The 26,564-nt window shown below is 38.2% G+C and overlaps 3 protein-coding genes across 6 annotated transcripts in view; 2 read left to right on the top strand and 1 right to left on the bottom strand.

Annotated features, from left to right (window-relative positions):
- Positions 1-16,255, top strand: part of LOC124535176 (receptor-mediated endocytosis protein 6 homolog) — a 28,410-nt gene extending 12,155 nt beyond the window's left edge. Inside the window, exons 4-32 of one of the 4 annotated variants that reach the window (XM_047111302.1) lie at positions 252-464; positions 892-1,075; positions 1,554-1,751; positions 1,941-2,044; positions 2,227-2,349; positions 3,094-3,278; positions 3,599-3,710; positions 3,924-4,065; positions 4,348-4,454; positions 4,940-5,048; positions 5,154-5,277; positions 5,928-6,028; positions 6,573-6,656; positions 7,093-7,160; positions 7,979-8,114; positions 8,790-8,881; positions 9,467-9,643; positions 10,334-10,780; positions 11,107-11,240; positions 11,439-11,589; positions 11,826-11,937; positions 12,147-12,355; positions 12,427-12,566; positions 12,710-12,799; positions 12,874-12,988; positions 14,040-14,187; positions 14,754-14,867; positions 15,591-15,764; positions 16,177-16,255. In XM_047111302.1, the coding sequence (XP_046967258.1) occupies positions 252-464; positions 892-1,075; positions 1,554-1,751; positions 1,941-2,044; positions 2,227-2,349; positions 3,094-3,278; positions 3,599-3,710; positions 3,924-4,065; positions 4,348-4,454; positions 4,940-5,048; positions 5,154-5,277; positions 5,928-6,028; positions 6,573-6,656; positions 7,093-7,160; positions 7,979-8,114; positions 8,790-8,881; positions 9,467-9,643; positions 10,334-10,780; positions 11,107-11,240; positions 11,439-11,589; positions 11,826-11,937; positions 12,147-12,355; positions 12,427-12,566; positions 12,710-12,799; positions 12,874-12,988; positions 14,040-14,187; positions 14,754-14,867; positions 15,591-15,749 (4,078 nt within the window). In that variant the 3' untranslated portion in view covers positions 15,750-15,764; positions 16,177-16,255. Of the gene's footprint in view, positions 1-251; positions 465-891; positions 1,076-1,553; positions 1,752-1,940; positions 2,045-2,226; positions 2,350-3,090; positions 3,279-3,598; positions 3,711-3,923; positions 4,066-4,347; positions 4,455-4,939; positions 5,049-5,153; positions 5,278-5,924; positions 6,029-6,572; positions 6,657-7,092; positions 7,161-7,978; positions 8,115-8,789; positions 8,882-9,466; positions 9,644-10,333; positions 10,781-11,106; positions 11,241-11,438; positions 11,590-11,825; positions 11,938-12,146; positions 12,356-12,426; positions 12,567-12,709; positions 12,800-12,873; positions 12,989-14,039; positions 14,188-14,753; positions 14,868-15,590; positions 15,765-16,176 lie in introns of all 4 variants that reach the window. The other 3 variants (XM_047111287.1, XM_047111295.1, XM_047111280.1) reach the window with 3 other exon arrangements.
- Positions 16,256-21,269: 5,014 nt separating this feature from the next.
- LOC124540408 (40S ribosomal protein S23) lies at positions 21,270-23,589 on the bottom strand. The gene is made up of 5 exons (XM_047117936.1): positions 23,447-23,589; positions 22,937-23,096; positions 22,218-22,416; positions 21,784-21,872; positions 21,270-21,352 (listed from the first exon to the last, which is right to left on the bottom strand). Exons 1-4 carry the CDS (start codon positions 23,448-23,450, stop codon positions 21,804-21,806), a joined length of 432 nt encoding a protein of 143 aa, XP_046973892.1. The 5' UTR covers positions 23,451-23,589; the 3' UTR covers positions 21,270-21,352; positions 21,784-21,803.
- A 1,113-nt stretch (positions 23,590-24,702) lies between these two features.
- LOC124537570 (DNA-directed RNA polymerase II subunit RPB9) lies at positions 24,703-25,409 on the top strand. The gene has a single exon (XM_047114447.1). The coding sequence runs from the start codon at positions 24,859-24,861 to the stop codon at positions 25,231-25,233; it is 375 nt and encodes a 124-aa protein (XP_046970403.1). The 5' UTR covers positions 24,703-24,858; the 3' UTR covers positions 25,234-25,409.
- The last annotated feature ends 1,155 nt before the right edge of the window (positions 25,410-26,564 follow it).

The following is a 26,564-nucleotide window of genomic DNA, read 5'->3' as shown; positions in this document are numbered from 1 at the left end:
AGATTTTTTTTTAAAAAACCCAAGAATGGTACCTAAACTAAGCTCCTTGATGTAAGGCAATGAAAGCTAGCCGATAAATCTTTTAAATTCGTTCAAATCTTGTCGTTTCTCTTGAAAGGGTAATATGATATCATATTCATCTTTGGCCTGGAAGAGATCGTTCTTATATCAATAAGATAATAAATAAAATATCAATATCTATAAAATGATCACAATATTGTGTAATTATATTTCTGGTAATTTGCTCCTAGGTTCTCCCCACCCGACCGCCTCAAGAAGTTCGGCCAGACTAACAGCAGTGAATACAACGCTAAAGTGGCGCGCTACCGGAAGTGGACGGTGCAATCTCTGTACAACCTCACCAACAAGTTCATCGTGTCGCTGAAAGAGCACTGGGCCAACTTCCCCGCAACCATCGCCTGGGTTTTGCAGCAGATCGTTCATTTTCTGAAACAAAACACAAGGTATTTGCAGATTTGTACAAAACATATTACAGAAACATTTTGGATAGTTCAATATAATAAGATATTTAACGAAAATCGAAAACATTCAAACATGTAATATTCGAATGTCTATCCTTAAAAGAGATTTAATAGTAATAGATAAAACAAATGACAAATAAATGGTATTGAAGTAGCTTAGTGGATAAATTGTTTTTATAATAGTTAGGACGGGCAAATGGCTCAGCAAATTGTGAAAAATGTAAAATTGGGCTTAAAAATCTCCGAAAATGTGTAACAAATCTTAAAAATGAAGACGTCATGTCTCTTGTGCGTAAGTAATAGTCACACGCAACATTCAAACATGAACACAAAATTACTAAACTGGGTTTAAATTGTCACATTACGACCTAATATGCAAACGACATGAAGTCCGGCCCTCCGTCCGCAGGACAACCGATCGCGAGATCCACGCCATCTGCACGGAGCTGGTGCTGAGCAACTTCATCTGCCCGGCCATCGTGAACCCCGAGGCGCACGGCGTCATCGAGGTGCCCGTGTCGTACATCGCGCGCTTCAACCTCATACAGGTGGCGCAGATCATTCAGATGCTCTGTCTGGCCAGGTACCAGGAGGTGAGTGACTGTTTAGTGTTAATATGATTCGGGTACCTTTCTGAACATTTCCACTTATTGAAAAAAAATATTGATAAATTAACAAGCTATTAAAATTTTCAAAGACAAAAAGTTATATAGACCTATGACCAATTATATGACCCAATTAACTGATGGAAGTATGTCATCACTATCATAAGCATTAAAAACTATTTTTTTGTGAATACATAATTATTTTATATCTGTTCTTCTTCTTATCTATTAACATATCCTACCCTTGGTGATGTTGAAAATACGATTCGTGGATCACCTTAAATTGTGATTTATTTATGATCTCAAAACCATCGCTTCTCGAGTTGTTTTTGAAGAATATTACGTACGTGATAAGTTTGTATCGTTTCCGTATTTTTTTGATCCAGCTGTCTAATTTGCCGGTGTGCGCTACGCTACTGGCTGATACTAAGATGTTTTATAAATGAATTATCAATCGTGGCGGCAGGTGGACCCGAAGGTGCGCGACCTGTACATGAAGTTCGAGCGCTCGTGCGTGTGGTCGCTGGTGGAGGGCGTGTCGGGCGAGGGCAGCGCGCCGCCGCCCGCGCCGCCCGCGCCCGCGCCCGCGCCGCCCGCGCCGCGCACCGACGCGCCGCCGCGCGCCGCCGCCGCGCTCTACACCGCGCCCGACGCGCACCTGCTGGTGAGACACGTGACACATCTCACCTCTCGCTCTGCATGTGCCGATGACGTCACACACGACTCGATCTGCTATTTCATTCATTCTAAAGACCTGATTATGTTTTCGTTTAGTTGGCTAACTTCTGATCCCAAATTTTATGTTTATTAAATTGGTTCAAACTAAAAGTACATTAATTTAATATTGTTTCAGATAACATTCCTTAAAAGAATATCATCGAAACTGAACAACAACACTCAGAACGGTAACGACGAAAACACCAGCAATTCACAGAATGCCGAAGAATCCGGTTTCAGGTAAGGGATCTTACGACCAATTAATTTTAAATGGAACTGCAATAGTACTTTCACTAGTACTACATTCCACATGACGATCTGATACCTGCGTACGTTTTGCGTACGTGCAAAAGTTTATAATATAATTGGTGAATTAATGAAAATGACCGAGGATAATTTCACACGAATAATAAAATCGCCAGCGAGCCCGTGGAACCGGACGAGGGCGAGGCGCGTCTGACGGCGCGGCTGGCGGCCGACGAGCCCAACTACCGCGCGAGGCTGCACGACCTGCTGAGAAAGATGCCCGATTTTTCCGCGCTGAGGTAATCTCTTTCATTATATTTTTTTTATGTTATAGATTGGCGGACGAGCATATGAGCCACCTGATGGTAAGTGGTCACCATCACCCATAGACAATGACGCTGTAAGAAATATTAACTATGTGTACACCGTTTTTCATGGGTACGCCACTCCGAGGTCCCGGGTTCGATTCCCCGACGAGTCGATGTAGATTACCATAAGTTTTCAATGTTGTCTTGGGTCTGGGTGTTCGTGGTACCTTCGTTACATCTGATCTTCCATAACACAAGTGCTTTAGCTACTTACATTGGGATCAGAGTGATGTATGTGATGTTGTCTCATATTTATTTATTATTTTTTTTATGGTATAGGTTGGTGGACGAGCAGATGGGCCACCTGATGGTAAGTGGTCACCATCACCCATAGACAATGACGCTGTAAGAAATATTAACTATTCCTTACATAGTCAATGTGCCACCAACCTTGGGAACTAAGATGTTATGTCCCTTGTGCCTGTAGTTACACTGACTCACTCACCCTTCAAACCGGAACACAACAATACTGAGTACTGTTATTAGGCGGTAGAATAACTGATGAGTAGGTGGTACCTACCCAGACGGGCTTGCACAAAGCCCTACCACCAAGTATTACTTGCAAAGAAATTAAATACCCACCTATCTATTACTTACAAAGAAATTAAATAACTAGCTGCTTACTGCGAGAAATTATATATATCCGGTTACTAATGTTTGACTATTATCCAGCAGATCGTCTCCAACCGATACTAAAGACACGCTGTCGGAGAACGGGCATGGCAGGCGCGGTATACTCAGCAAGGTGGGCAAGGCGCGCCTGCCGCGCTCGGCGTCGTCGGACGAGCGCGCCGCCGAGCGCGACGAGCCCGAGGTGCTCGTCATCAAGCTGGCCAGCGTCGACGAGCAGGACTATGTCGGTCAGTCTGACACGCTCTCACTAATATGACTAAAAACACTTATTTTTGTTCTGTATTTCATGTTACCTAAAATGCAAACTGCAATAGTGTGTGTGTGTGTGTGTGTGTGCGATGAGCAGGAGATTTAATGCAATAGTTTGTACATTATACACTAATTATAGTGTAAAATATCCTACAGCTTTTCACTTTAACTTACTGTCACACGCATTACATAAATTAATAATTTGTCATTTTTATTTAAATAACTTCATAAAAGCTAATATGAATTAAACCTAATGTTATGTAAATACTAAATGACATATATATTTTGCTGTCATCAGGTCTGGAACCGGAGTCCAAGGTGCTGGAGTGCTACTACTGCGAGGGCGACGCGGAGGTGGGCGGGGCGCTCGCTCCGACCGGATCCGTCGCGCCCGTGCAGAAACGGACCAGGTTTGTACCGCTATTGTCCACCCTCGCTTGTAATCACAATCGACTCTAAATAAAATCGATATCATCATCCACTAATCGTTACCATACATTGCGATGAAGGATAACATCGTAAAGAATACATGTCTATCCACTAACCCACAGTTAAGTGCGTGCAGTTAAACGTTCACGCGTAGTTATTTATTAAAAAATATCCGAAAATTCGTCCACGAACAGGTTCTCGGTGTCACACGACGAAGTGTCGCTCGGAAACACTTCCGACAACCTGGAGGCCGTGTCGGAGGCGGCGTCCAACCACAGCGTTACGTCCAGCCTGGAGCTGGAGACGGAGGACCAGAATGACAACCTGTCGGACATGGTGAGCCAAATATTTACTTGACACTTTACGTTTTTTATAAAAGAATCTACATTCAAATTTGTTCTTTTCACCCAATCTTTATTTCCCAATATCTGTCAAGAAGTTTTTATTGTGAATTTAAGGCCGAAAATATTTTTATATTTTTCATAACTTTAAACTAACGCTATCAACTATAATAAAACAAAAGCAAGGAAATTCCAACAATAAGAAAGAATTTCAAACTATGTATGTATGTATACCTCTTTCAAGTGTGCATGTGTGTTGAGAGTCGTGATGTGTCAGGTGTCGGCCAACGTGAGCGGGCGCGGCAGCCCCAACATCTCGGGGCGGGAGACGCCGTCGTCGCAGGTCACCGACGGCGACGCCGCGGGGGACGCCCAGTCCCGACGGTATGCGCTCTTAACGTGGAAGTTAGACCGTTGTATGGAAAAAATAGTACTAATATTATTGTACAGAAATATTTGTATGTTTTTATTTAGGCTAGTAAAGGTTTGATTTAATTTTTTTTCTCTAGTATAAAGTTATATTATTCCCGAGTGTTATAATACGATACGTATATATTCTATATTTATGTCATATATTTTATTTTATTAATAAATTGCACCGTGTGAAGCCAGGCGGATAATTAGTAGTAAATTTATATTATTATTATTAATATTATAAATGTGAAAGTAGCTCTATCTGTCTGTCTGTCACTCTTTCACAACCAAACCACTGAAACGAATTTAATGAAATTTGGTATGAAGCCAATTTGAACTCGAAGAAAGAACATTTTTGATTGACACATGACAACGAACACCCTAAAGTGTGTGCAAAGCCGCGTGAGATTCTAGTATTTAATATGCACATGTTTTTAATTTTTTTCCCAATGTAGGACTCAACAAAATGCTCCAGTAAGCCAGGCGGCCAGCGCCGCTCAAGCTAAACTACTGAAACAGACGCGAAACGATATTGAAGATAAATTTTGCAAATTCGAAATCAAGGTCAGTTTAAACATACATATATATAAATATATCGTCTTAATATGAAATAGTTCCAAGTAATATTGAGATATATATAATTAATCATAACGTGTTCCTTATGCGCAGAAACTGCTCGAGGGCGACGAGACGATAAGCATAATGTCGGACACGTGGAGCACGGACGTGCTCGCCTCCGACTCCGAGACCATCGGCGACTCCTGCGAGCAGACGCAGGTGGCCGCCGGACACGGTCAGTGCGAGCACTATACGAGTTATTTTTTGACATCAGTCGTTTCGATATTTAAACTTGTTGAAAATATATTGCATCAAGTTCATATACATTCAATAATGAGCATATAATACTTGGCGGTTTGTGCAAGCTCGTCTGGGTAGGTACCACGCACTCATTATATATTCTACCGCCAAACAGCAGTACTCAGTATTATTGTGTTCCCGGACTGGACAGGAACTAGGCAAAAGGGACATAACATGACGACCTCCTTGGTCGAGTGGTGTGTACACCGGTTTTCATGGGTACGCTACTCTGAGGTCCCGGGTTCGATTCCCAGTCGAGTCGATGTAGATTACCAATAGTTTTCTATGTTGTCTTGAGGTCTGGGTGTTTGTGGTACCGTCGTTACTTCTGATATTCCATAACACAAGTGCTTCAGCTACTTACATTGGGATCAGAGCAATGTATGTGATGTTGTCTCATATTTATTTATTTATTATTTATTTATAACATGTTAGTTCCCAAAGTTGGTGGTGCATTGCCGATGTAAGGAATGGTTGACATTTCTAACAGCGCCAATATATGGCGGTGATGACCACCTACCATCAGGTGGCCCATATGCTCGTCCGCAAACGCTAAGTAGTAAATTATGTTTATTTTTTAAGCAGGTAATGCTAATAATACCGTCGCACCGGATGTGTCGGAGACGGCCAGCGAGTCCGCCTGGAGTATGGACCTGCTCGCTTCAGACAGCGACCGGAACACGGAGGTGAGAACGCTGGCTTCTGTAATAATTGGTATCGTGATACAGGCGAAGTGACGCGCGATCTATATAATTTGTTTGTTGATAATTATGTAAAAAAAATTACATTTTGCCCTCAAGACATTCAAATAAAGATATCTCTTATTCGGAACGATTCCTAGGATAATTCTTGAGAAGTTCAAAAATGGATTAGGATCGAAACAAGCACACAAAAGATTGGTCCTCATTCATCAGTATGATGCGCACTCATGACTGGATGTTTCACATTCGGTATTTATGGTTATTCCAACCACAATCACAGGTTCAAAGGATAAACAAATTGACACAATATTACTGATTGAGTATTCTATTGTACATTTAAAAAAAATGCGGTCTTGTAAAAATACAGCATTTTGAATGTCAATGAAATTTTAGTGGAATATTGTAGTATTATAATAAGATATAATAAACAAACACTGTTCCAAGTACACAATATATATAGCTGAGCTAGTAGCGCTCAGCGGATCGCGTGGGAGTGTGTGTCTAATGTGAGCTGTCGTGTGTGCGGCAGGTGGACACGGACGACTGCGTGTCGGTGGCGGCGCGCTCCGACACGTCGTGGCCGCGCCGCGCCTCGCAGCACGACGCGCGAGCGGTACGCCCCGGACCTCCCCCCCCTCCTGACAATTCTAGAACATTTCTACCGACTGCTGTCCAAACATTACTTTCGAAAAAAAAATTTGGACATATTTTAGTACTGTCCACACAATAAATATGAACAATTGTACTGCTGCTAGAGGATGTTTTTTTAAATCTTCAGATAAAACGAATTGGGTAGTTCATTAAATTCCATCAACTGTTTTTTTAAAAACACTAGTGCAGATAAATATTTATTTGTTCAGTAGTTTGTTTGAATGTTTGGAAACACCCGTTTTAATGAAAGTCTAAATTGGAGCAAGATAAATTATGGTCACACAAAACTTAACATTATTGCGAGTAAAATTTCCAACTTGTTGAATTTCTCGTTGATGCCACTTAGAATGTGTTAAAGGCATTCGTTCGCTAATAAAATTTAAATAATTTTCTTGTAGAATGGTAATGCGAAAAGAACTGACGTCGGCAGTCCTCGCCACACGTCGCGGTCAAACCTTCCAAACAGGTGAATACAGAACCACTTTATGCTAACATTTCCTTATAAAATTTCATCACCTAAAATACTAAAGTATTCAATGAAAATATTTACTTTATTGAAGTAGGCTTTTACAAGCACTTTTTAAATCGTCATTTAACAAATATATCAAGTGAACTACCACCTATTACTAATGCTTTCATATTTACTGAGTAGTTCTGTTGTTATATATACTTTTAATTATTTTATTTTGACGACATCCCTGGTCGAGTGGTGTGTACACCGTTTTTCATGGGTACGCCACTCCGAGGTCCCTGGTTCGATTCCCGGCCGAGTCGATGTAGATTACCATAAGTTTTCTATGTTGTCTTGGGTCTGGGTGTTTGTGGTACCGTTGTTACTTCTGATCTTCCATAACGCAAGTGCTTTAGCTACTTACATTGGGATTAGAGTGATGTATGTGATGTTGTCTCATATTTATTTATTATTATTTTTTTTTTATGGTATAGGTTGGTGGACGAGCAGATGGGCCACCTGATGGTAAGTGGTCACCATCACCCATAGACAATGACATGTAAGAAATATTAACTGTTCCTTACATCGTCAATGTGCCATCAACCTTGGGAACTAAGTTGTTATGTCCCTTGTGCCTGCAGTTACACTGGCTCACTCACCCTTCAAACGGGAACACAACAATACTGAGTACTGTTATTTGGCAGTAGAATAACGGATGAGTGGGTGGTACCTACCCAGACGGGCTTGCATAAAGCCCTACCACCAAGTAAATTATTTGTAATATTAAACTTAAATCAAGTTATCAAAAATATATATGTGGTATCGATACTTAGGAGCGGCGGCTACCTGAGCGCCACGGCGGCGCTGTGCCGCGGCGGCGAGCTGGACCTGCTGGCGCAGCACGCGCACCGCCCGCACCCGCACTACCCCATCGAGAACCGCAGGAGCATCCTCGTCAACGGCTACCCGGTACGAATCGCGCACGGCCCTACTACAAACTATGATATGTTTTAACATGGTGACTGTAAAAAACAATTGAATGAAAAGGATTTTGCCAGTCGAGGTGCAGTATCGTGTTTGCGTAGATATTTTTAATATACTTTATGTACACATCTCAAAACCAAATAGTCGGACAAACCATTAAGCTTTATTGTTAAGGATTTATGTTCACAACAACAGTCTGTAAATTCCCACTGCTGGGCTAAAGGCCTCCTCTCCCCTTGAGGAGAAGATTTGGAACATATTCCACCACGCTGTTCCAGTGCGGGTTGGTGGATTACACATGTGGCAGAATTTCTATGAAATTTTTCACATGCAGGTTTCCTCACGATGTTTTCCTTCACCGCTGAGCACGAGATGAATTATAAAGACAAATTAAGCACATGAATCAGCGGTGCTTGCCTGGGTTTGAACCCGCAATCATCGGTTAAGATGCACGCGTTCTAACCACTGGGCCATCTCGACTCATGTTATATTTATGTTCAATTTATTTTAAATTGAATTGTGATTTTTACACGCTTCAAATTAAAATCTATCAACCAATTTTTAACGGTGTCTGGTACGCACACGCACCTTAAAGTCATTGTCCGACTTTATCCCGATTCGTGGCTACCCTGAAAGTAACGCTTGCTGGCGCGTGCGCAGGTGATGACGTGCTACGCGTCGGCGCCCGAGAGCCCCGTGACGGCGTCGGCGGCGCTGCCCAGCGACATATTCGACTACGTGCCGCAGAGCGCGTGAGTATTTAAATCGCGTATATTAATTATTTTTATCATCCCGACGTTTTGAGCACATTACAGCGTGCGTGGTCACGGGTAGACTAAGACAACATTACATATTATGCTCTTCAAGTTGTTGAAGGTCACATGACCCATTAAGTTTTGCATTATTTTAATTCACATTAATATGTCCAGTATGTATTAGAGATTAACAATTAATGCATTTTTGTCTCTAGAATGTATAAAATATATTTTAACTACAAATCAATTATAGTATAGTATATTGTATACAATTGTTGATATACCTACATACATATTTGTTTTTCTTAACTAAAATTTTTTTGTCGTCCTTTGTAGTTCTTTGTAGTATGTAAATCGACATATCAAATTGACGAATATGTTAGGTCATATGAGAGTACAAGTTATTAAGTTCGTGTAAAGATTATATTCACGTCATAAGAAGTAAATATTGATAGTTTGGGATAGCGTTCTTAATTCGGATGTGATCGGTTTTACGAATTTTGCCGATGATACGTCTAAGTTGTGTCGTACTATAGTCATGATTAATTTTTGACAATATATTTGATAAGTTAATATTTTCAGTACGAATATTCCTACCGAGTCAACGGCGGAGGGAACGGGGGATGGCGAAGTCGAGGTACCCAACACTATATCCGGCGGAGGCTCCGACGCCACCAGCCAGTGGGTGGACGACAGCTTCCCCACCAAGTACATGCCCTCGTCGTCCAAGCCCTACGACGACAATGATCTCATGGACAGGTAACGGTACTTTTTTCTGATTATCACCAAAATTAATAAAAATCAAAATCAGAACATTACATATTATTTTTTAATTGTCATCATATTAAATATAAACTGGCAATAAACACAACATTTTTTTTTTAAATCGAAACAGCAATAATACAATCTTCTATCTAAAATCTACTATCTAAAATTGTAATCATATACTATGTATGAAAGTCAAGGTATTAAGTATTGTATGGCCAAAAACCTTGTCTATCAATGTTTTTGAGATTTATTTTTTAACTTAAGATTTAAATTTATGAATAGCCCGAGTTGGCCCAGCTGTTAGAACGCGTGCATCTTAACCGATGATTGCGGGTTCAAACCCAGAAAAACACCGCTGATTCGTGTGCTTAATTTGTCTTTATAATTCATCTCGTGCTCGGCGGTGAAGGAAAACATCATGAGGAAACCTGCATGTGACAAATGTCATAAAAATTCTGCCATATGTGTATTCCACCTACACGCATTGCAACAGCGTGGTAGAATATTTTCCAAACCTTCTCCTCAAAGGGAGAGGAGGCATTTAGCCCAACAGTGGGAATTTACAGGCTGTTGTTGTTGTTGAATAGGAAATTTAAAGTAAGCGGTTAAAGTTGACGTCCTATTATCAGACGTCCGATTGCTTGTGTATCTTGCTATTACAAAGAAGTATATTTGTTACAGATCACTGAACTCAAGCGAGAGCTCGTTCAACGCCCTGTCCGTGTCGCAATACGACCGGCGGTTCGAGGGCGGAGTCGAGGCCGACCGCCCGGAGGCCGAATCTCGGTCCGCGATATCCGACCTCATGACGCGCATGAGCTCGGCCACGATCTCCACCTCCAACCTCGTGAACAACATCACGTCGAGGATCGTCAAGTCGGAGCTGCGCACGAGCATAGTGAACATAAGCTCGTCCAGGATCGACAAGAAGCGAGACCCGAGCAGCATGTCGCTCAGCACGCTGTCGGTGAACAGCGTGGAGACCAGCGCCTCCGACAAGAGCTCGAGCCAGGACGTGAACTCCGACAACGTGACCGAGCGCAGGGTCAGCCCGCCGCCCGCCAAGGCGTCCACCGGCGCCATCCCCAAGAGCATCAGCTTCGACGCCACGGCGGAGAAGTCGCAGCGGTCAGTGTGAGCGAAAATGATCCTTAAGTTGTGCACTATAAGGTTCAAAGTTTTGCTTCTCGTCTCGTCATTGTGATAAATGTGGAAGTTTAATTTAAAAGCATGTTTGTTTGTTGGATTAATTCAAAGTAATCAGAATATTAATTAGAGCCTGGTAGGATGCTTCAGGAATTCTATATAATAGCTTTAAATAATAGATGTTGTTTTAACAAAAGAAACAAGCGATAATAGGACTGACGTGCCTGATTAGGAATAAGTGTCTAAATTCCCAAAATTAAATAAGAAAAATAAGCTATTGAAAGTACAAGTAAGTTGTTGTTCTGTAGAAGGCGTATAGTGGGAGAAGACGGACTCGTCGGCAACTTGGACGAGCTGAAGAATAACGTGAAGCGCTCCGGTGGTAACCTCTTCCACAAGATCAAGATGTTCCGTCACAAGGGCAGATCGCACCATCAAGGAGGTACCGCCATATTTTATACATTAGCAGTTACAATCACTGTGAATATTATAATGGCAGCTCTCGAGATGTTTTGCTTTGTAGAACATGAGGATTTGCACAATCAGAAAAGTTTCGTGAATCCTATGTACGGAAATGAAATGTCTTAAGTGTGTATAAAGTTAAAAGGTAACCCGTAATCACAGTTACGTTTCGCTTTAGACATTAAGGTGTCGGAGGAGGAGGAGCCGGTGGTGGGCGAGGGCGAGAGCTCGGAGGAGATCCTGGCCAAGTACCGGCGCGCGGGAGACTGCGCGCCGCGCCGCCCCGCGCGACACGAGCCGCCCGACGCGCTCGCGCACGACGCCGACCGGTACGCCGCGCCCGCGCCCGCAGCCAATGCACACTTTTATTCATTGAAATAGTTATTTTCCAAAGCCTAGCCTAATCTACTATCAATCATATAATATCAATAAAAGAAAAAATCTACTCGAAATTTTAACTTTGTAAAACTAAATAGTCGTATGGTCCATTGGCATAGTTGCGAGCGAATTCAACGAACTAGCACATTAAGTAAATAATCTTGATTTGAATTATTTTTATTATCAGGAGCGAAGGCGTGATCGATCTGAACGACCCCGAGGTGTTCAACAGTATGAAGCGGCGCCTGCGCGTCGTACTCTCCAACACGGACTTTCACTCAGTCGAATATGTACCCAATGTGAGTCGATACAATATAATATCCACACCACAGCACAACAAATCTAAGAATATTTCGAACAAATTAATCCGGGGCCAAAAATTTAAAATCTCATCCGCAACATTAGATTCTCTAGAGGCTTGCATATTCCTGGACTCGGCAAAACGTACATCTAGTGCCACAACTCTCGGAGAATCCGATCCCAGTGACGAGCGTGGTGGTGTCCGCAGCGCTGCACGAGCGCGTCGCTGGCGGAGTGGGTGCGCGCGGGCGGCGGCGCAGAGGCGGCGGCCACGGCGCGCGCGCTGGCGGCGGCGGGCGCGCGCTCGGCCCGCCTGGCCGCCGCGCTGCGCGCCGACCTGGCCGCGCGCCGCCCCTACGCCGCCTACCTCGCCTCCTGCCGCGCCGCGCTGGCGCACGCGCTGCACGACCTGCACAGGTCAGTGGCGCCCGCGCCCCCGCGCCCCCGACCCACCCCGCAGCCCGCTCTAACGCCCCGCCTGTCCGCAGCCAAATCAAGCTGGTGCGCTGGGAGTGCGCGTGCTGCGCGCGAGCGGCGGCGGCGGCGCGCGTGCTGGAGCAGCTGGAGCGCGGGCCCGCCCTTCGCCGCCTGGCCGCGCACCACACGCACGCGCACGCCCTGCTCAACGGTGACTGCTCCAATCCCTTGAATTGTGTTCCTACTATATACCAGTGCCAGGATGATTAGGCCTATGAAAACATCAAAACAGAACATTAACCGTTTTCTTTTTGGTTCTTTGACCACAAAAAAAACTGTCAATTATGCAACCAGGTGGCGAGCTGATGGACGAAAGAGCGACGCGACTGACGGCCAGCATCAAGACGATCACGGCTGAGGTCAAAGCCGATCCCTCGTGGGAAGGTAAATCTGATACAAATGACGAGACAACTTCAATGGAAGAATTCGATTATTTAAACATTTCTGCAATAATTTAGGAGCGACGTCGACGATCCTGGAGAGCGCTGAGATAACAGTGGAGCGGGCCGTGTTCTCCCGACTGTACCTGCACGTGCTCTTCCCCAACGGAGATGGAGATATCGCACGAGATCAGTCAGTATTCAAGGAATATTAGTAATTAATAATTGAACTACTCCATAGCTAATTTATTATTACACATTTTATTATTCATCATCTCCAACGATGATAAAACTTTATAACCCATCTTTAACGATTTAATTTAAAATAATACCGACATATATTTTTTTACTCATCATATATCATCATCATGATATAAAATACTTAAGCGATTTTTGAATACAAATCATTAAAATACATGCGGAACATGCAAATAAAATATTTATGAAAATGTTGCGATTAAAATGTTAAAAAACATCTTAAAGGGTACCAGTGCTAGGTTTATATTTGATATAATTTTGTTTTTTTAACAATAATTACGAATCGAAATAACGTGAAACGTGACGTTGTTCAAAACACTGATTAGCGTTCAGTGACGTCACTCCTGTTATGACTATTTATTGGAAGTTATAGTTTTAAAAAAGTGAACATTGAAACGAAAATTAATTGCGTCAAGGCTCCAGATTCCTCTTTTCAGCTTGAAACCACTTTTTCTGAGTATTGTGTCAGACGGTTCAGTCAAAATCCATCTATTTGAAAACTTTGTTGAAGTACATGAACACATTGGCACGAAACATACGTGAACAAAGCTTTTATTTTTCAATTTTTACAAAAAAGTGACGTCATGCAAAATAAAGATCCGTTTTCGCGCGAAAATTGAAATTGAGATTTTGAAACCGCATTTTTTTCAGTAAAGTACCGTAATGATAATAAATATAATATATTCTTTATTGTACACCAAGATAAGTATAACACACAGGAAATAAATATAAAAAAATAAAGCATGGCACAAAAGGCGGCATTATCGCTGAAGAGCGATCTCTTCCAGGCAACCTTGGGGCAGAGGAAATGGTCTATTAACGGCATAGGTGTACAATTTTTTTAAATGGAATACCGTATTTTAGATTTTTAATATACTCGTGGTCCTATATCCTATATGGAGTTCGTTAAAATAAACACAAAAATATAAATATCGCATCTTCCCTATTATTCATAATTTATATTGTTTATAAAATGCTTTTCCCAGAGTGCTGAGCGAGCACATCCGGCGGCTGAGCGGCAGCACGAGCGCGGCGCGCGTGGGGCTGGCGGCGCGCCACGCCTGGGCCGCGCCCTTCGCGCACGCGCAGCTGCAGCTGCGACACCTGCCCGTCTACCGCGCGCCCCGGGACAAGGTTGTGAACCATTGGCGAACAGACCCCGGTCATCTAAATAATTTAACATCAACACACTCTATAGGGTAACCTGCATGGGACTAGGGGGGTCCCAGTACCCCGGGAATCACCCCTAGATGTTAGAGGCCCGCATAGGTGGGCCGACCGTCAGGGCGTCACGGTAGCATGCGTAAGCGATCCCGTGGCGTCCATCGAAAGACGGAACGGGTACCGCTGGTTTTTTAGTGGGTAAACCCGGCGTACTTGGGCGCACTCGGCGTCCAGTACTCCGGGGGGTCCCACACATCCCCCACTTTCCATCACATCATCCAGTGGGGGAAGCGCGTAATGCGTTTTTCCAGCGAGAAAAAAAAAAGCGTAACCTGCATGGTGTAGGTCAGGTCGTATACGGGCCTCGACGTTACCCTCTTAACCCGGATTATTTTCCATGGTCGGATCAATTTTTTTGACCTGGAAGGCCTAGAGGTCTGTCGGTGAAAAGAATGATTATGCTGTCCGGTGGTTGCGTCGCCCTGACGGGTGACCCAGTGGACAGATAAACGTAACCCGTCGCGATGGTCCGGCAGGTGTCGTGCGTGCTGCGCTGCATGCGCTCGCTGGCGGCCACGCTGGCGCTGTCGGACGGCGCGCCGCCCGCCGCCGACGACGTCACGCCCGCACTCGTGCTCGTCATCATCAAGGTGCGACACTCGTTCAGAGCTTTTATATATAATAGTAATTGTCTTAGTATTTTAATGAAAAAATATGGTATGTTATAAAAACTACATCCTCGGAAGACTGTAATTTAGCGTGTAAGAAATAGACAAAAACTTACATACAAATTAAAACCCTATGCTGTGTCACTTGCATTCAATTTGCTTGTTTTAATACTCTTTTCGTATACATGGATAACCGAGTGCTAACGTTTATATGCTATGAGGTTTATTATTAAAAAAACTATTTTCATACGCTTACATGACTAAATTTTAGAAAATATAGTGTCTTTTTGCTAAGCGCACTTTATGAGTATGTCCCACACATGCGAAGCCTGAGAGTCCAGATGGCCCAGTGAGTCGAGATGGCCCAGTGATTAGAACGCATCTTAACCGATGATTGCGGGTTCAAACCAAGGCAAGCACCGCTGATTCATGTGCTTAATTTGTCTTTATAATTCATCTCGTGCTCAGCGGTGAAGGAAAACATCGTGAGGATACCTGCATGTGACAAATTTCATAGAAATTCTGCCACATGTGTATTCCACCAACCCGCATTGGAACAGCGTGGTGGAATATGTTCCAAAACCTTCTCCTCAAAGGGAGAGGAGGCCCTTAGCCCAGCAGTGGGAATTTACAGGCTGTTGTTGTTGTTGTTATGCGAAGCCTAATCGCCGTTTTTAACATAAACGCGTGCAATAAATGACGCAGGTGAACCCGCCGTCGCTGCTGTCGACGCTGGAGCTGGTGAACGCGCTGGGCGGCGCGGTGCTGGCGGGCGAGGCGCTGTACTGGTGGACGCAGTTCTGCGCCGCCGTCGCCTACATCAAGACCATGGACTACCCCGCCCCGCCCGCGCCCGACTCCTAGCCCCAGCGGGCGCTGGTACGTGCGGCGCGTGACGCGTGGAGCGTGCTTGTAGATTAGAATGTATTGTAAAATCAAAATATACTTTATTCAAGTAGGCTTTTACAACCACTTTTACCGGAAAGTAGATTCTACCGAAAAGAACCAGTAAGAAACTCAGTAGTTATTCCTTGCTCAATTTAAAAATACAGTCATAATTGTTTAATACAATATTACATATATATAATATATTCTGCCTGGAAGTCAAAAAGTACTAATTACACGCTATTTTATCGTCTGTATAATCTTGTTGAGATAAGTAGTTGAGCACTCTGCACTTTAGCGTGAAGTTTTATGGGTTATGTTAGTTAATCATTCTGTTGGAGATTGATAGCGGAACTCAGTATTCGGTTATGAAGATAACTAATAATAAAGTTTAATTTATTTTCAGAAATCAGCGCGAATTCTCGAAATGAGATTGTACCGCGGCGTCGCCCGTCGTAATCGTAGAAACACTATTTAAATAAAGTTAAAAAAAAAATTACAATATTGTAAAGATTAATCTAAATCCACCTGATACTTAATAATTCTTATTCAAATGTATCATGTATATAATATCCAGTCTTTTTCAATGGGATTTAAACGAAACAATAAAAAATAAACAATTGAAAACATAATATGATCCTCGTGACCAGGCCCGTCTTAATCCAGTGTGCAGGTGTTGCAAAACTCTCTCCAATGATGGAGGTCAGAGTCAGAGTCAGGTCTTAGTCCATTGCTATTGGACCATTGAAATTTATGTTGAGATGAAGAAAGATCGTTAGAACGCTTGCACCGGGGCGCATATTGTATTAAATACTGGGTCTGCTCATAGATTTCGATTATGTAGTTGTTTTCCATCTTCTGAAACCCATCTCGGTATTCTCTAAAATCTCATAACATTCAATTAAAAAAGTATATTATATGAATATAAAAATAATAGAATGTACAATTTATCGTTGAAAAAGACTTAACAAAGTAGAATACTTAGAATAGTATCAACATTCTTTATATTATATCAAAATAGATATTTCTCAACTACTTTTGTCCTTTTGATAAGCTGTTCTGTAATTATAATGGTGCGTTGCCATCGGAAAATTTGGGAATTTCTGTGTTGGTAACATTTTGCAATTGTTAGCCACAACTTTGTATAAATTTTTGTTGGCAACACAAATGTTGCCAAATCTGCTTTTGTAAAAATGCAACTTTATTATTTAAAGCAACAAAAATATGTAACAACTACACTTTAATCAGAATGTTTGTAAATTGTTAACGTTTTGCATTTAATCATCGTATACAATAAATATTCGATACAGATCAGTTGCCAAATGTTGCAAATTATTAGGGAACTTGAATGAACAGATAGCCTACTTTAAAGGTAACTTGCATTTACAATATTTTTCAGAGCCTTGATAGCTTTCAATGCTTGGAATTGGATCTAAAAATTCGAACCATAAAGAAAAAAATATATATTTCATCGAAAACATTTCATTCAAAACAATCGAATTTAACAAAATTAATATTGCCTAAAAAATAGATCACTAGGATATATTCTATTTTTATTTAGTAACTCAATTTTTTCATCATGTAATATGATTTATACTTTAAAGAGCAGTTTACACGAATTGAAAACAGATATTTCATTTTTTTACAGAATGTGATTAATTATTTTAATTAACTAAAATTAATCAAGTGTCATCTCATCCACGTGTGACATACATTAGAGTAATGGGCTTTCATCTCGTTTTGAGGAAATGAAATATGTATTAAAATACAATCCTTCACCTCCTCTCTGTACTGCATAACACTTTCTGTTTTATTTCAAGGGGAAAGTCTTAAACCTACCGTAAGTCACATTCCTCCCCAGTATTCTATACATGTAAATGATATATTTTCTTATGTCGCATATATTATGAGTTTCAGCTTTGAGGATTAACGTTATAACGCCCATATTGTCCTCGTGTAAATAGCACAAAACAATATTATATGTAAGTTGATCGAACATAGCCTGTAAGTTGATATTATTAAACATTTTTATGCAATTTATTTATTTTATATACTTTGCTCATGTTATTAATTGTTGAGACCGTGATCCTTAGAAATTAATAAGGCTTCAACTGTTTGCAAACTTGTGTAACCATATGTATTATTTTATATTGAGTACTATGTATAATATCCTAGACTTTGGGCTTTTTGAAGTTACATATAATAATATTCATTAAAGTAACCTTATTGTAACTACTAAAAAATTGTAAATGTTCCAAATATTATGTGTAACAAATAAGAAAAATGTATACGAGGCAAATTTCTACTTGTTTATTTGATATTTAAAGTGACAGTCAGAGTTGATAATTAAAAGTAATTACAAACTCAATAATACAGAGTTCCTTGATCATTTATTTCGTTTAGGATATGATTAAGATTTGTGAATTTTATACAGAGACCTTTGTTACTTCTGAACTTTAAATTCTTAGGAACATATTATGCAATATAAAGTAATTTGCATAATTCGGGGTAGTCTTGCAGAGGGCGCGTTTTACACTACACAAATGTGGTGTTTTCAAATAAATTTTAATGTATATTATGAGTATTTTATATGTAGTTTTGTGCTTGAGTCTGGTATTAAAATATCTTTATATTATATAATGAATTCGTCTTAACATTTAGGGCCTTTCGACATCGTCTGTGATTCTAGGTTTGGCTATTGAATACTCGAAGGAATGTATTTTTGGATGGGTCTTGTGTAGTGACGATTGAAAATATAATATGTACTATTTTTGAGTTTTGTAAAATTTTGGATGTAGTTATTTTTAGCGAAAGTTTTTATGTAAATATGCAAATTCTTTACTACTAATGGCATCTAATGTTGCCAGTTTAAATATATAATTGTAACGTGTAAAATTAAATTAAAGCTGCATTCATGAAAAGAAAACTAGCACTAACAGAATTAAAAATAATGTTATTATTGTTTTAAGAAAGATTAATTATCTGTGCGGCATATATATGAGTTGCAAACTTCACAATTTCCATTTAATTAAAAGTAAAATAACAGCTATACATCATAATAATGTAACACGTAATATTCTTAAGTCGTCTTATCAGAACAACGAAGTCTCAATATAAATTAGCTTTAGTCTTATTTTGGACTTTTAAAACGCAAACAAAAAAAATGTTTTACAAAATGTATATTTGAGTAGGCATCGTGTAGACATAGACTTAACGGCACTAGTTTCGTTCGCACTAATCATAAATATAAATTAAACTAATTCGTCGTATTACGTATAATTAAAAGGTTAAATTTCATAATTAGATATTTATATTTTATCTGACATAATTGGTATTAGTTTTGTTTTTCTTTATGAAAATACGGTAATTTATATTTTAACAAAAAAGATCATGTTATAAATTAAAACAGTTATATAAGAAAAAGAAAAAGTTTATCTCGTCGATATTTTACTACATTACAATCTCGCTTTTGCGGTTATTTCATTTCAAACAGACTACTCCGTTTACGAGGGACGATATCATGTTAACCTTACGAGTAGTTATCTATCTTTAGAACTAAGTTTATAGGGCTAGATCTTACAAACGGTGCCTTTACATAGCCATCGTTGCTTTTTCTGTTATCAAGATTATTATAAGTCCATGGCGAAATTGTTTTAAAATTAATGAGACCCCTTATTGAGTGTTATTTCGTAAAATGGTACGTGCGATAAAATATATCAATCGCATTTTTGTTATATGTTTATTAATATGCATCTTTCTTATTCCCCAATCTCTTAAAAGTTATTAGGTGTAAGTGAAATCTTTCTAATGACTAGTATTTAAAAAATATTTAAATAAGGAAGCAGTCTCGTCGAATAACAGGATTGAATTTCAAAGAGCACTTATTTTTAAACTTCATTAACGTTTAATGAATGCTGTGTGATCCTTTTGCTGCTAATACAAAACATATATGTATAAGTGTAAACTTCATGTTTCCGATTGAATGTATTTACTTAATATCTTAGGATGGCTTTTACATATGACTTTATTCAGTGCACTAAATAAAATACTGCATTCACATAAAGCAGCGTAGAGGCATATAGCATACTAATTAGACAAGTCAGCATTTCAGCCCCACGCTACTGTATCAAGTGTACTGAATTTAGCAAAAAATTGGTGTTTTTAGTCAATTTGTTATAAAAAGTGTAAAAATTATACTAGCAACCGTATTTAGAACTAACTCATATTTATTCACTATTTATCTTGCCTAGAATATTAGACAGCAAGTGTATAGCTAACCTATTTTTAATAGCAGTTAATATGTAATCAGAGCAATGAAATATATTTAGCAATAAATAATAAGAGTTGTTTTATTTCCTTTCCTTCCTCCCGAAGTTCCGTCCGACCAGACAGAACAGACTAAGCATCGATTTGGCACACGATTGTTGGTAATAATACGATGTCCAGAGTTGTATGTTATTCATTTAGAACAAATATTGGATTTCGTTCGTTTGCTTTTAACATAGCTTGATAACTATCAATACTCGCATGATTGATACTGAGGAACTAAATAGTAAACACTCTTGAAAATGAAATTGATTACAGTATTTAAATAAAAATAGTAGTAATTCGCAACTGCGATCGAACATTAGGACTAAGAACGTTATATATTAGAATAATCTGACTTATCGCGAATGATTGAGTTAGAGTTACAATTTAAAAGTGTGCTTATCTTCATATCACATTTGATAGTTAGTTTTTTTTTTTATTTATAATGTGTATAGTTAGCCAACTAACAGCTGACGGAAAGTGCTTTCAGGTGGGTCGGCTTGATGAAAAGGCTTTTCATTTCTAGTTGTGAATGTGAATAAGTGTCACACCGGTGAATGATGGTGCGAATCTTTAAAAAACAATACTTTCGACAAATACACACTGCGAAATGCCTGTCCGTCTAAGCCGCGTATTTTCTCAATCGACGCTGGATAACATAATCCACGTGTTATCAGAATGTGATGGAATTTTATCAATAGATATCGAGGATGATAGTTCTGAACCGAAAAAACATTAGCAATGATTTTCTGCTAAATAGTTTTCAGACTTAGAAAAACCCAAAGTCAATCTTAAGCGTCATTGGTAAATACTACTTTGCGTGTGAACAAATATTTATATGTAACTGCAGAAATTATTATATATTTTTATCTGAAAGTGTTACCTCTCTTTACAAATTATATTCATCTAGTTATAATCTTATCACTAAAATAATTGTATTTGTATAACCATATATATTTAAAATAATGCTGTAGTAGATAACGAAAAAATCGTACAACTATTAAGCCGTACGAAAATTGACGCTTGTTTGCTGACGCAATACTGCGCGGCGCAGGACGTATCACATTTTAACCGTGGGCGGATTATACTCAAAGCATATTAGGGCCTATGAAGAGGATATTTCATTTAGATACATTTCTGATTGTACTTGTTTTCAAGTATTTATAAATTTGGTTAAAATAAAAAAACATATTTGGCATACACGACTTTATTGTGTATTTGATTTTTGCATTTTTATAAATTTACACTTATGAGCAACACCACACCCAGCAGCACTGAAACAAGAGAAAATAACATTTTATCTTGATACAAATGATGATATAATTATACAAAATATAAGAGGATATATCAGTAAGAGTGTAACGTCATGGCATTCAGCAGTAGCAAATAAATTGTATTAACATCATTTAGTTCATATGAACTGAGATTATGTCTTAATTTAAGGATTTTGTTACAAAATTATTTTCAGTTCATATCACTAGGGTAGACATTGAAGTATTAATAACAAAAAACATATTCTACTATGTTGACAATTTACAACTTTTCGTGGACTTTATTATTACATTTTATTTGATAAATTTTAAGTCTTGTCATTAAAATACAGGCATGAGATTTGACACTCTAAACACCAGAATTCAGTTAATTATAAATCTAAGCTAGGACTTACAACAAAATCGAAAAAGTTTTATAAAATCTAGATATTTACCTTATCACAATGAAGTAGGTCTATGACCTTGGTCTTTCCTTCTTTTCTTTGTACAGTGCTAGGAGTGAAACGTTGGCCACCTTCACCACCTAGGTAGTAAAATAAATACAAGGTATTTGATTAAAGTGGCAAGAAATAGTTTATCAGAATGCTCAGCTTTAAATTACCAGATTCAAATATCGAGAAACAACAATTAGAAACAAGAATTAAAGTTAATGACTAAAAAATTATCTCGAGTTAACATCCATCTGTATTTGTATCTTAAATTGGTAAATAATTGTTTAAACAATAAGTAGATTATAAGATTGTTTTGTTTATTGTTTGATTATTAGTATAACTAATGCATTAATTATGATTTTCAAACAACTTTTCATTGAACATAGTAATAACTGGTTTAAAAACAAACACTGCCGTAAAGATTGTAGAAAACTAACCTTAAATCTAACTCCGGGAATGTCACCGACGGCGTGACCCTTACGACCGAATCCTGCTACTAGCACTTCATCGTTCTCCTCAATGTGGTTCAAACAACCGTCACGAGGCACGAAAGCGGTCACCTTCTTGCCGTTTTTGATGAGCTGAACACGCACACACTTCCGGATGGCAGAGTTAGGTTGCTTAGCTTCTACGCCACTGTGGAATTTGTAAATTACAGTCCAAAACTCAAATAACAGAATAGGTTATGTACACATCTCGACTATGCAGTCGATTACTAGTGACACTGTGTAAATAACGCTGTATAGTAAACAAAACGGTCACATAAAAATTCATAATAAAATAACGGCATTATATATCTACTGCATAAACACCATGCTTGCTTCCCCACGTGAAGTTCATTGACCCACATGTAGCGCCGAGTCTCAGTATGATCGATGAGACGCGACGCAGCCGCTCGCAGTATTATCCTGTGATTGTAGCACTAACACATTCACAGGAATAAAACCGCGCGCGGACACATCGCTAAGTGACCAATTCCCAGAAGACTGCTCCGCCGACGCCGACACACTTTCTTGCACGTACACACGCACTGATTGCTTATACACTTCATTAACATTCCTTGCACTGTACTGCACACTTTCCAAGTAACAATCCTCCAAACGAACACAAATATCATGCACAATACGAGTGAAACTGAAACGTACTTTATACTTACACTTTCTCCAGGACGATGCCCTTAGCGTGAGATGCTCCACCGAAAGGGTTAGCCTTCCATCTCGTGCCCATGTGGGCTTTTTTGTACTCCTTGTCTGCCCATCGCTGCTCACGGCGATGGTTCACGTGCTTACGCGCCGTGCGTATACCACGGGGCTTACCTGCAATTTAAAGTGCCGGATAACACTAATGTTTATACAGATCACTGAAATCGATACACTACACTATGAACGCGATGTTATGAATTGCCATTGTTTTATTGTACCTTATAACCATCCTCGCCTAAAGCAGATGGAAAAGGATTTATTTATACACCACGAGAAAAACATGTCTGCGCCATGGCCGACACCTATGCATGGATATATGACACAGAATATTTTAGGTTTTATAAGGGATTTTTTTGCATTTCATCACTTTCACATAGTTGGGAATATATCTACACTTATCAAGCACAAGATTTTACAAATGTAACTCAATAACTTTAATTATTTGACACAAAACTACTCCTTACCCATAAGGCTAGCACGACACCAATCGGCTACGGATAGGAAAAGAAATAATATCTGGCCAACCAATGCCTCCAAATCAACAAGACTGCCAAACGCAGAAAAAAAAATTAAATGTTGCTAGTTGTATGACATCTATACTAATAATATATTAACTGTGGACATAGTTACATATCTACTTGTAGTATTAAAGTGTCTTAAATAACATAAAAATATTAATAACTCAAACAACCAATTAAAAATAATACTGACATGAACGTCTTATATCTTTTTTTAACTCCAAAGCTCCAAATCATGTGTTAATTATGAAAAACTTTTGTCAGAGAAGTGATTACTGAAGGAAACAAAAAAAGAAGCTTAAAATACATATATGTTATCCAAAAGAAAATAAATGTAATAGAATGTGAAATCATATTAAAATAACTTATTTTTCCAATACTATAATTTAGAGTCGAGATGGCCCAGTGGGTAGAACGCGTGCATCTTAAGTGATGATTGCGAAATCAACCCCAGACAAGTACCACTAAATATTTGATGTGCTTAAGTTGTGTTTATAATTTATCTCGTGCTCGGTAGTAAAGGAAAACATAGTGAGCATGTGTCTAATTTCATAGAAATTCTGCTACATGTGTATTCCAACAAACCGCATTGGAACAGCGTGGTGGAATATGTTCTAAACCTTCTCCTCAGAGGGAGAGAAGGCCCATGCCCAGCTGTGGGAAATTTACCTGTTGTTGTTGTTGTTTGTTGTATATTTTATGCTCATAAACAATGAAAAAAGCAAACAATCTCGTGTCATTAACAAATTTTATATTATTAATTATTATTTAAAAAGTATTGAGTTTTATTTATAAAAAAAATAATGTTAACCATTTAGTTCTGTCTCTCTTATTGTACTGTTAATTTTATCCGATATTTAATGTGGTAAATGTATTGCTAGTTTCACATTCAATATTTTGTTTCCAAATAAATATTTAAAATGACCAAAATTTTCATTGCCTTAAAAAACAAAAATTATCGGCCATCAAACACTAATAATAAAGGATAGTAGTAATAATATAGGACTTTACTTTAAATAATATTCATTTATCGTTCGTCATCGTTTTAAAATTTAAAATATGTTATTTTGTTAAATTAATTCATAACTCGGAATTTATTGAAACCAGCCCAAATCTGTAGTGTGGTAAAATTTCAATGAAACGTAACAGTTGTTTTATACTCTGTGATGATGTAATGACAGATGAAAACTGACAACTGTCAGTCTGTCATATCTCGGTCGGAGTCGGCATCAATGTTTTGTGTGGAACTTGATTGAGTTTTATTGTTCTCAACGATTTATAGAGAAACTCATGTTAAGTGAATGAATATTATAATTGAGTACATTTTAAATTGAGCAGAAACAAAACGTAACATAGAAATGAATATTGGGAGAAAAGACGGTGGACCAGGCTATGTAGGTATTCAGTTCTGCCAAGAATGCAACAACATGCTTTATCCGCGGGAAGACAAAAACAACAAAGTTCTTATGTATGCTTGTAGAAATTGCGATTATAAACAATTAGCTGACTCAAATTGCGTATACGTAAACAAAATTATGCACGAAGTAGACGAACTGACGCATATAAATCCTGACGTAGTGAGCGATCCAACTCTACCTCGAACTAAGGATCATATGTGCCCTAAATGTAATCACAGAGAAGCCGTTTTCTTCCAAGGACAAACAAGACGCGCTGAAGAAGAAATGAGGCTCTATTATGTATGTACAAGTTGCAAACATAGGTGGACTGAGTAAATTCCATTTTTAAGAAAAATAAGTGGAGAATTATACTTATCAAAGTGTCATGCCAAAAGTTTATGGCATAACAGTCCTACGTCATGTGCTTTAGAATTAAATAATATTGAAATTTCACTTACACTATTGCATATGTTAATATTGGAGTATATTTCAAATAAAGGACACCAAATTGATTTGATAGTTTTATTTAACTAAAATATTGCCAAGCCACGTATCTAAGTATAACAATTAACAATTCACAGCCATATATTAATTAATAATAAAATTGAACATTGCTACAAATAACACAATATTTCTCTCTGGTTTCATATGTCTATATAACAACCATGTTCTACGTTAAGTTTACTTCTAATGGCATACTAATTAAAGCAAATTAACATTGATCCTTATGCCGAAATCACAACACCATCTCTAAATTAACCAATTTTATTAATACGCAGCTATATTATTAAATAATCAATATCATTTCCTGCATAATAATTATTTGAAAAATAAGATTTATTTCTTAAAACAAAACATTTTCGGAAGACTTGTGTGCAATGTTAAAAGTTTTCAGTTATAATATAAGCTATTACAAATATAATGATGTCATGCCATTTTAAGTAAACTTTACAAAAATTCAACACTTAAACCTATAATCTTCTAGGTTAATATTAATTCAAGTTGAAATTTTTATTTTTCTTCGATCTTAATGAAAAATTAACATTATTTTGTTTTATATAATAATTTACATATTCCAAAGAAATAAGTAAAAATTGAAGCTATGTAAGGAAAAATATAATACAATTTTAAATTATTTGTATAAAATCTGTTATTAAGTCAATATTTAATGTAACAATATTAAATAAAATAATTATTATTTATATGTATACATTTTTTTTTCTTCAGAACGAATATGGACATTATTTTATTTTAACAAATAATACATAACAGACTATAAAGATTCATAGCTTTAACTAGAAGCAAGTTAATACAATTAACTACCTAGAAGCGCTAAATTTATATTTATGGTGAAGTTCTATTAAGGGTATATTATTGCATGGAAGTGAAAATAATCTATTTATTATAATTTATTTAGTAAATTTTTGAAAATATAGATGTTTCCTAATTTAAGCAAAAAAAAATTATGTTATATTAATAATTTAAATAAAAAAAGTACACTAATTTTAATTCTATAATTTACTAAGCAACAATTTATCTATATTTATTCTTACATTATTTTTCGATGTATCAATAAATGAGCCTGTTTACATACTATTTTGTTTAATCTACAGACTATATATCATATTATTTAAATGTTTCATAAATACGTAATTGCAGTTTTAGCT

Source organism: Vanessa cardui, chromosome 2 (assembly GCF_905220365.1).
Source record: "Vanessa cardui chromosome 2, ilVanCard2.1, whole genome shotgun sequence".
Taxonomy (NCBI): Eukaryota; Metazoa; Arthropoda; class Insecta; order Lepidoptera; family Nymphalidae; genus Vanessa; species Vanessa cardui.
Note: the sequence above shows the minus strand (reverse complement) of the source record. Positions and strands in the feature narration are given on the sequence as shown.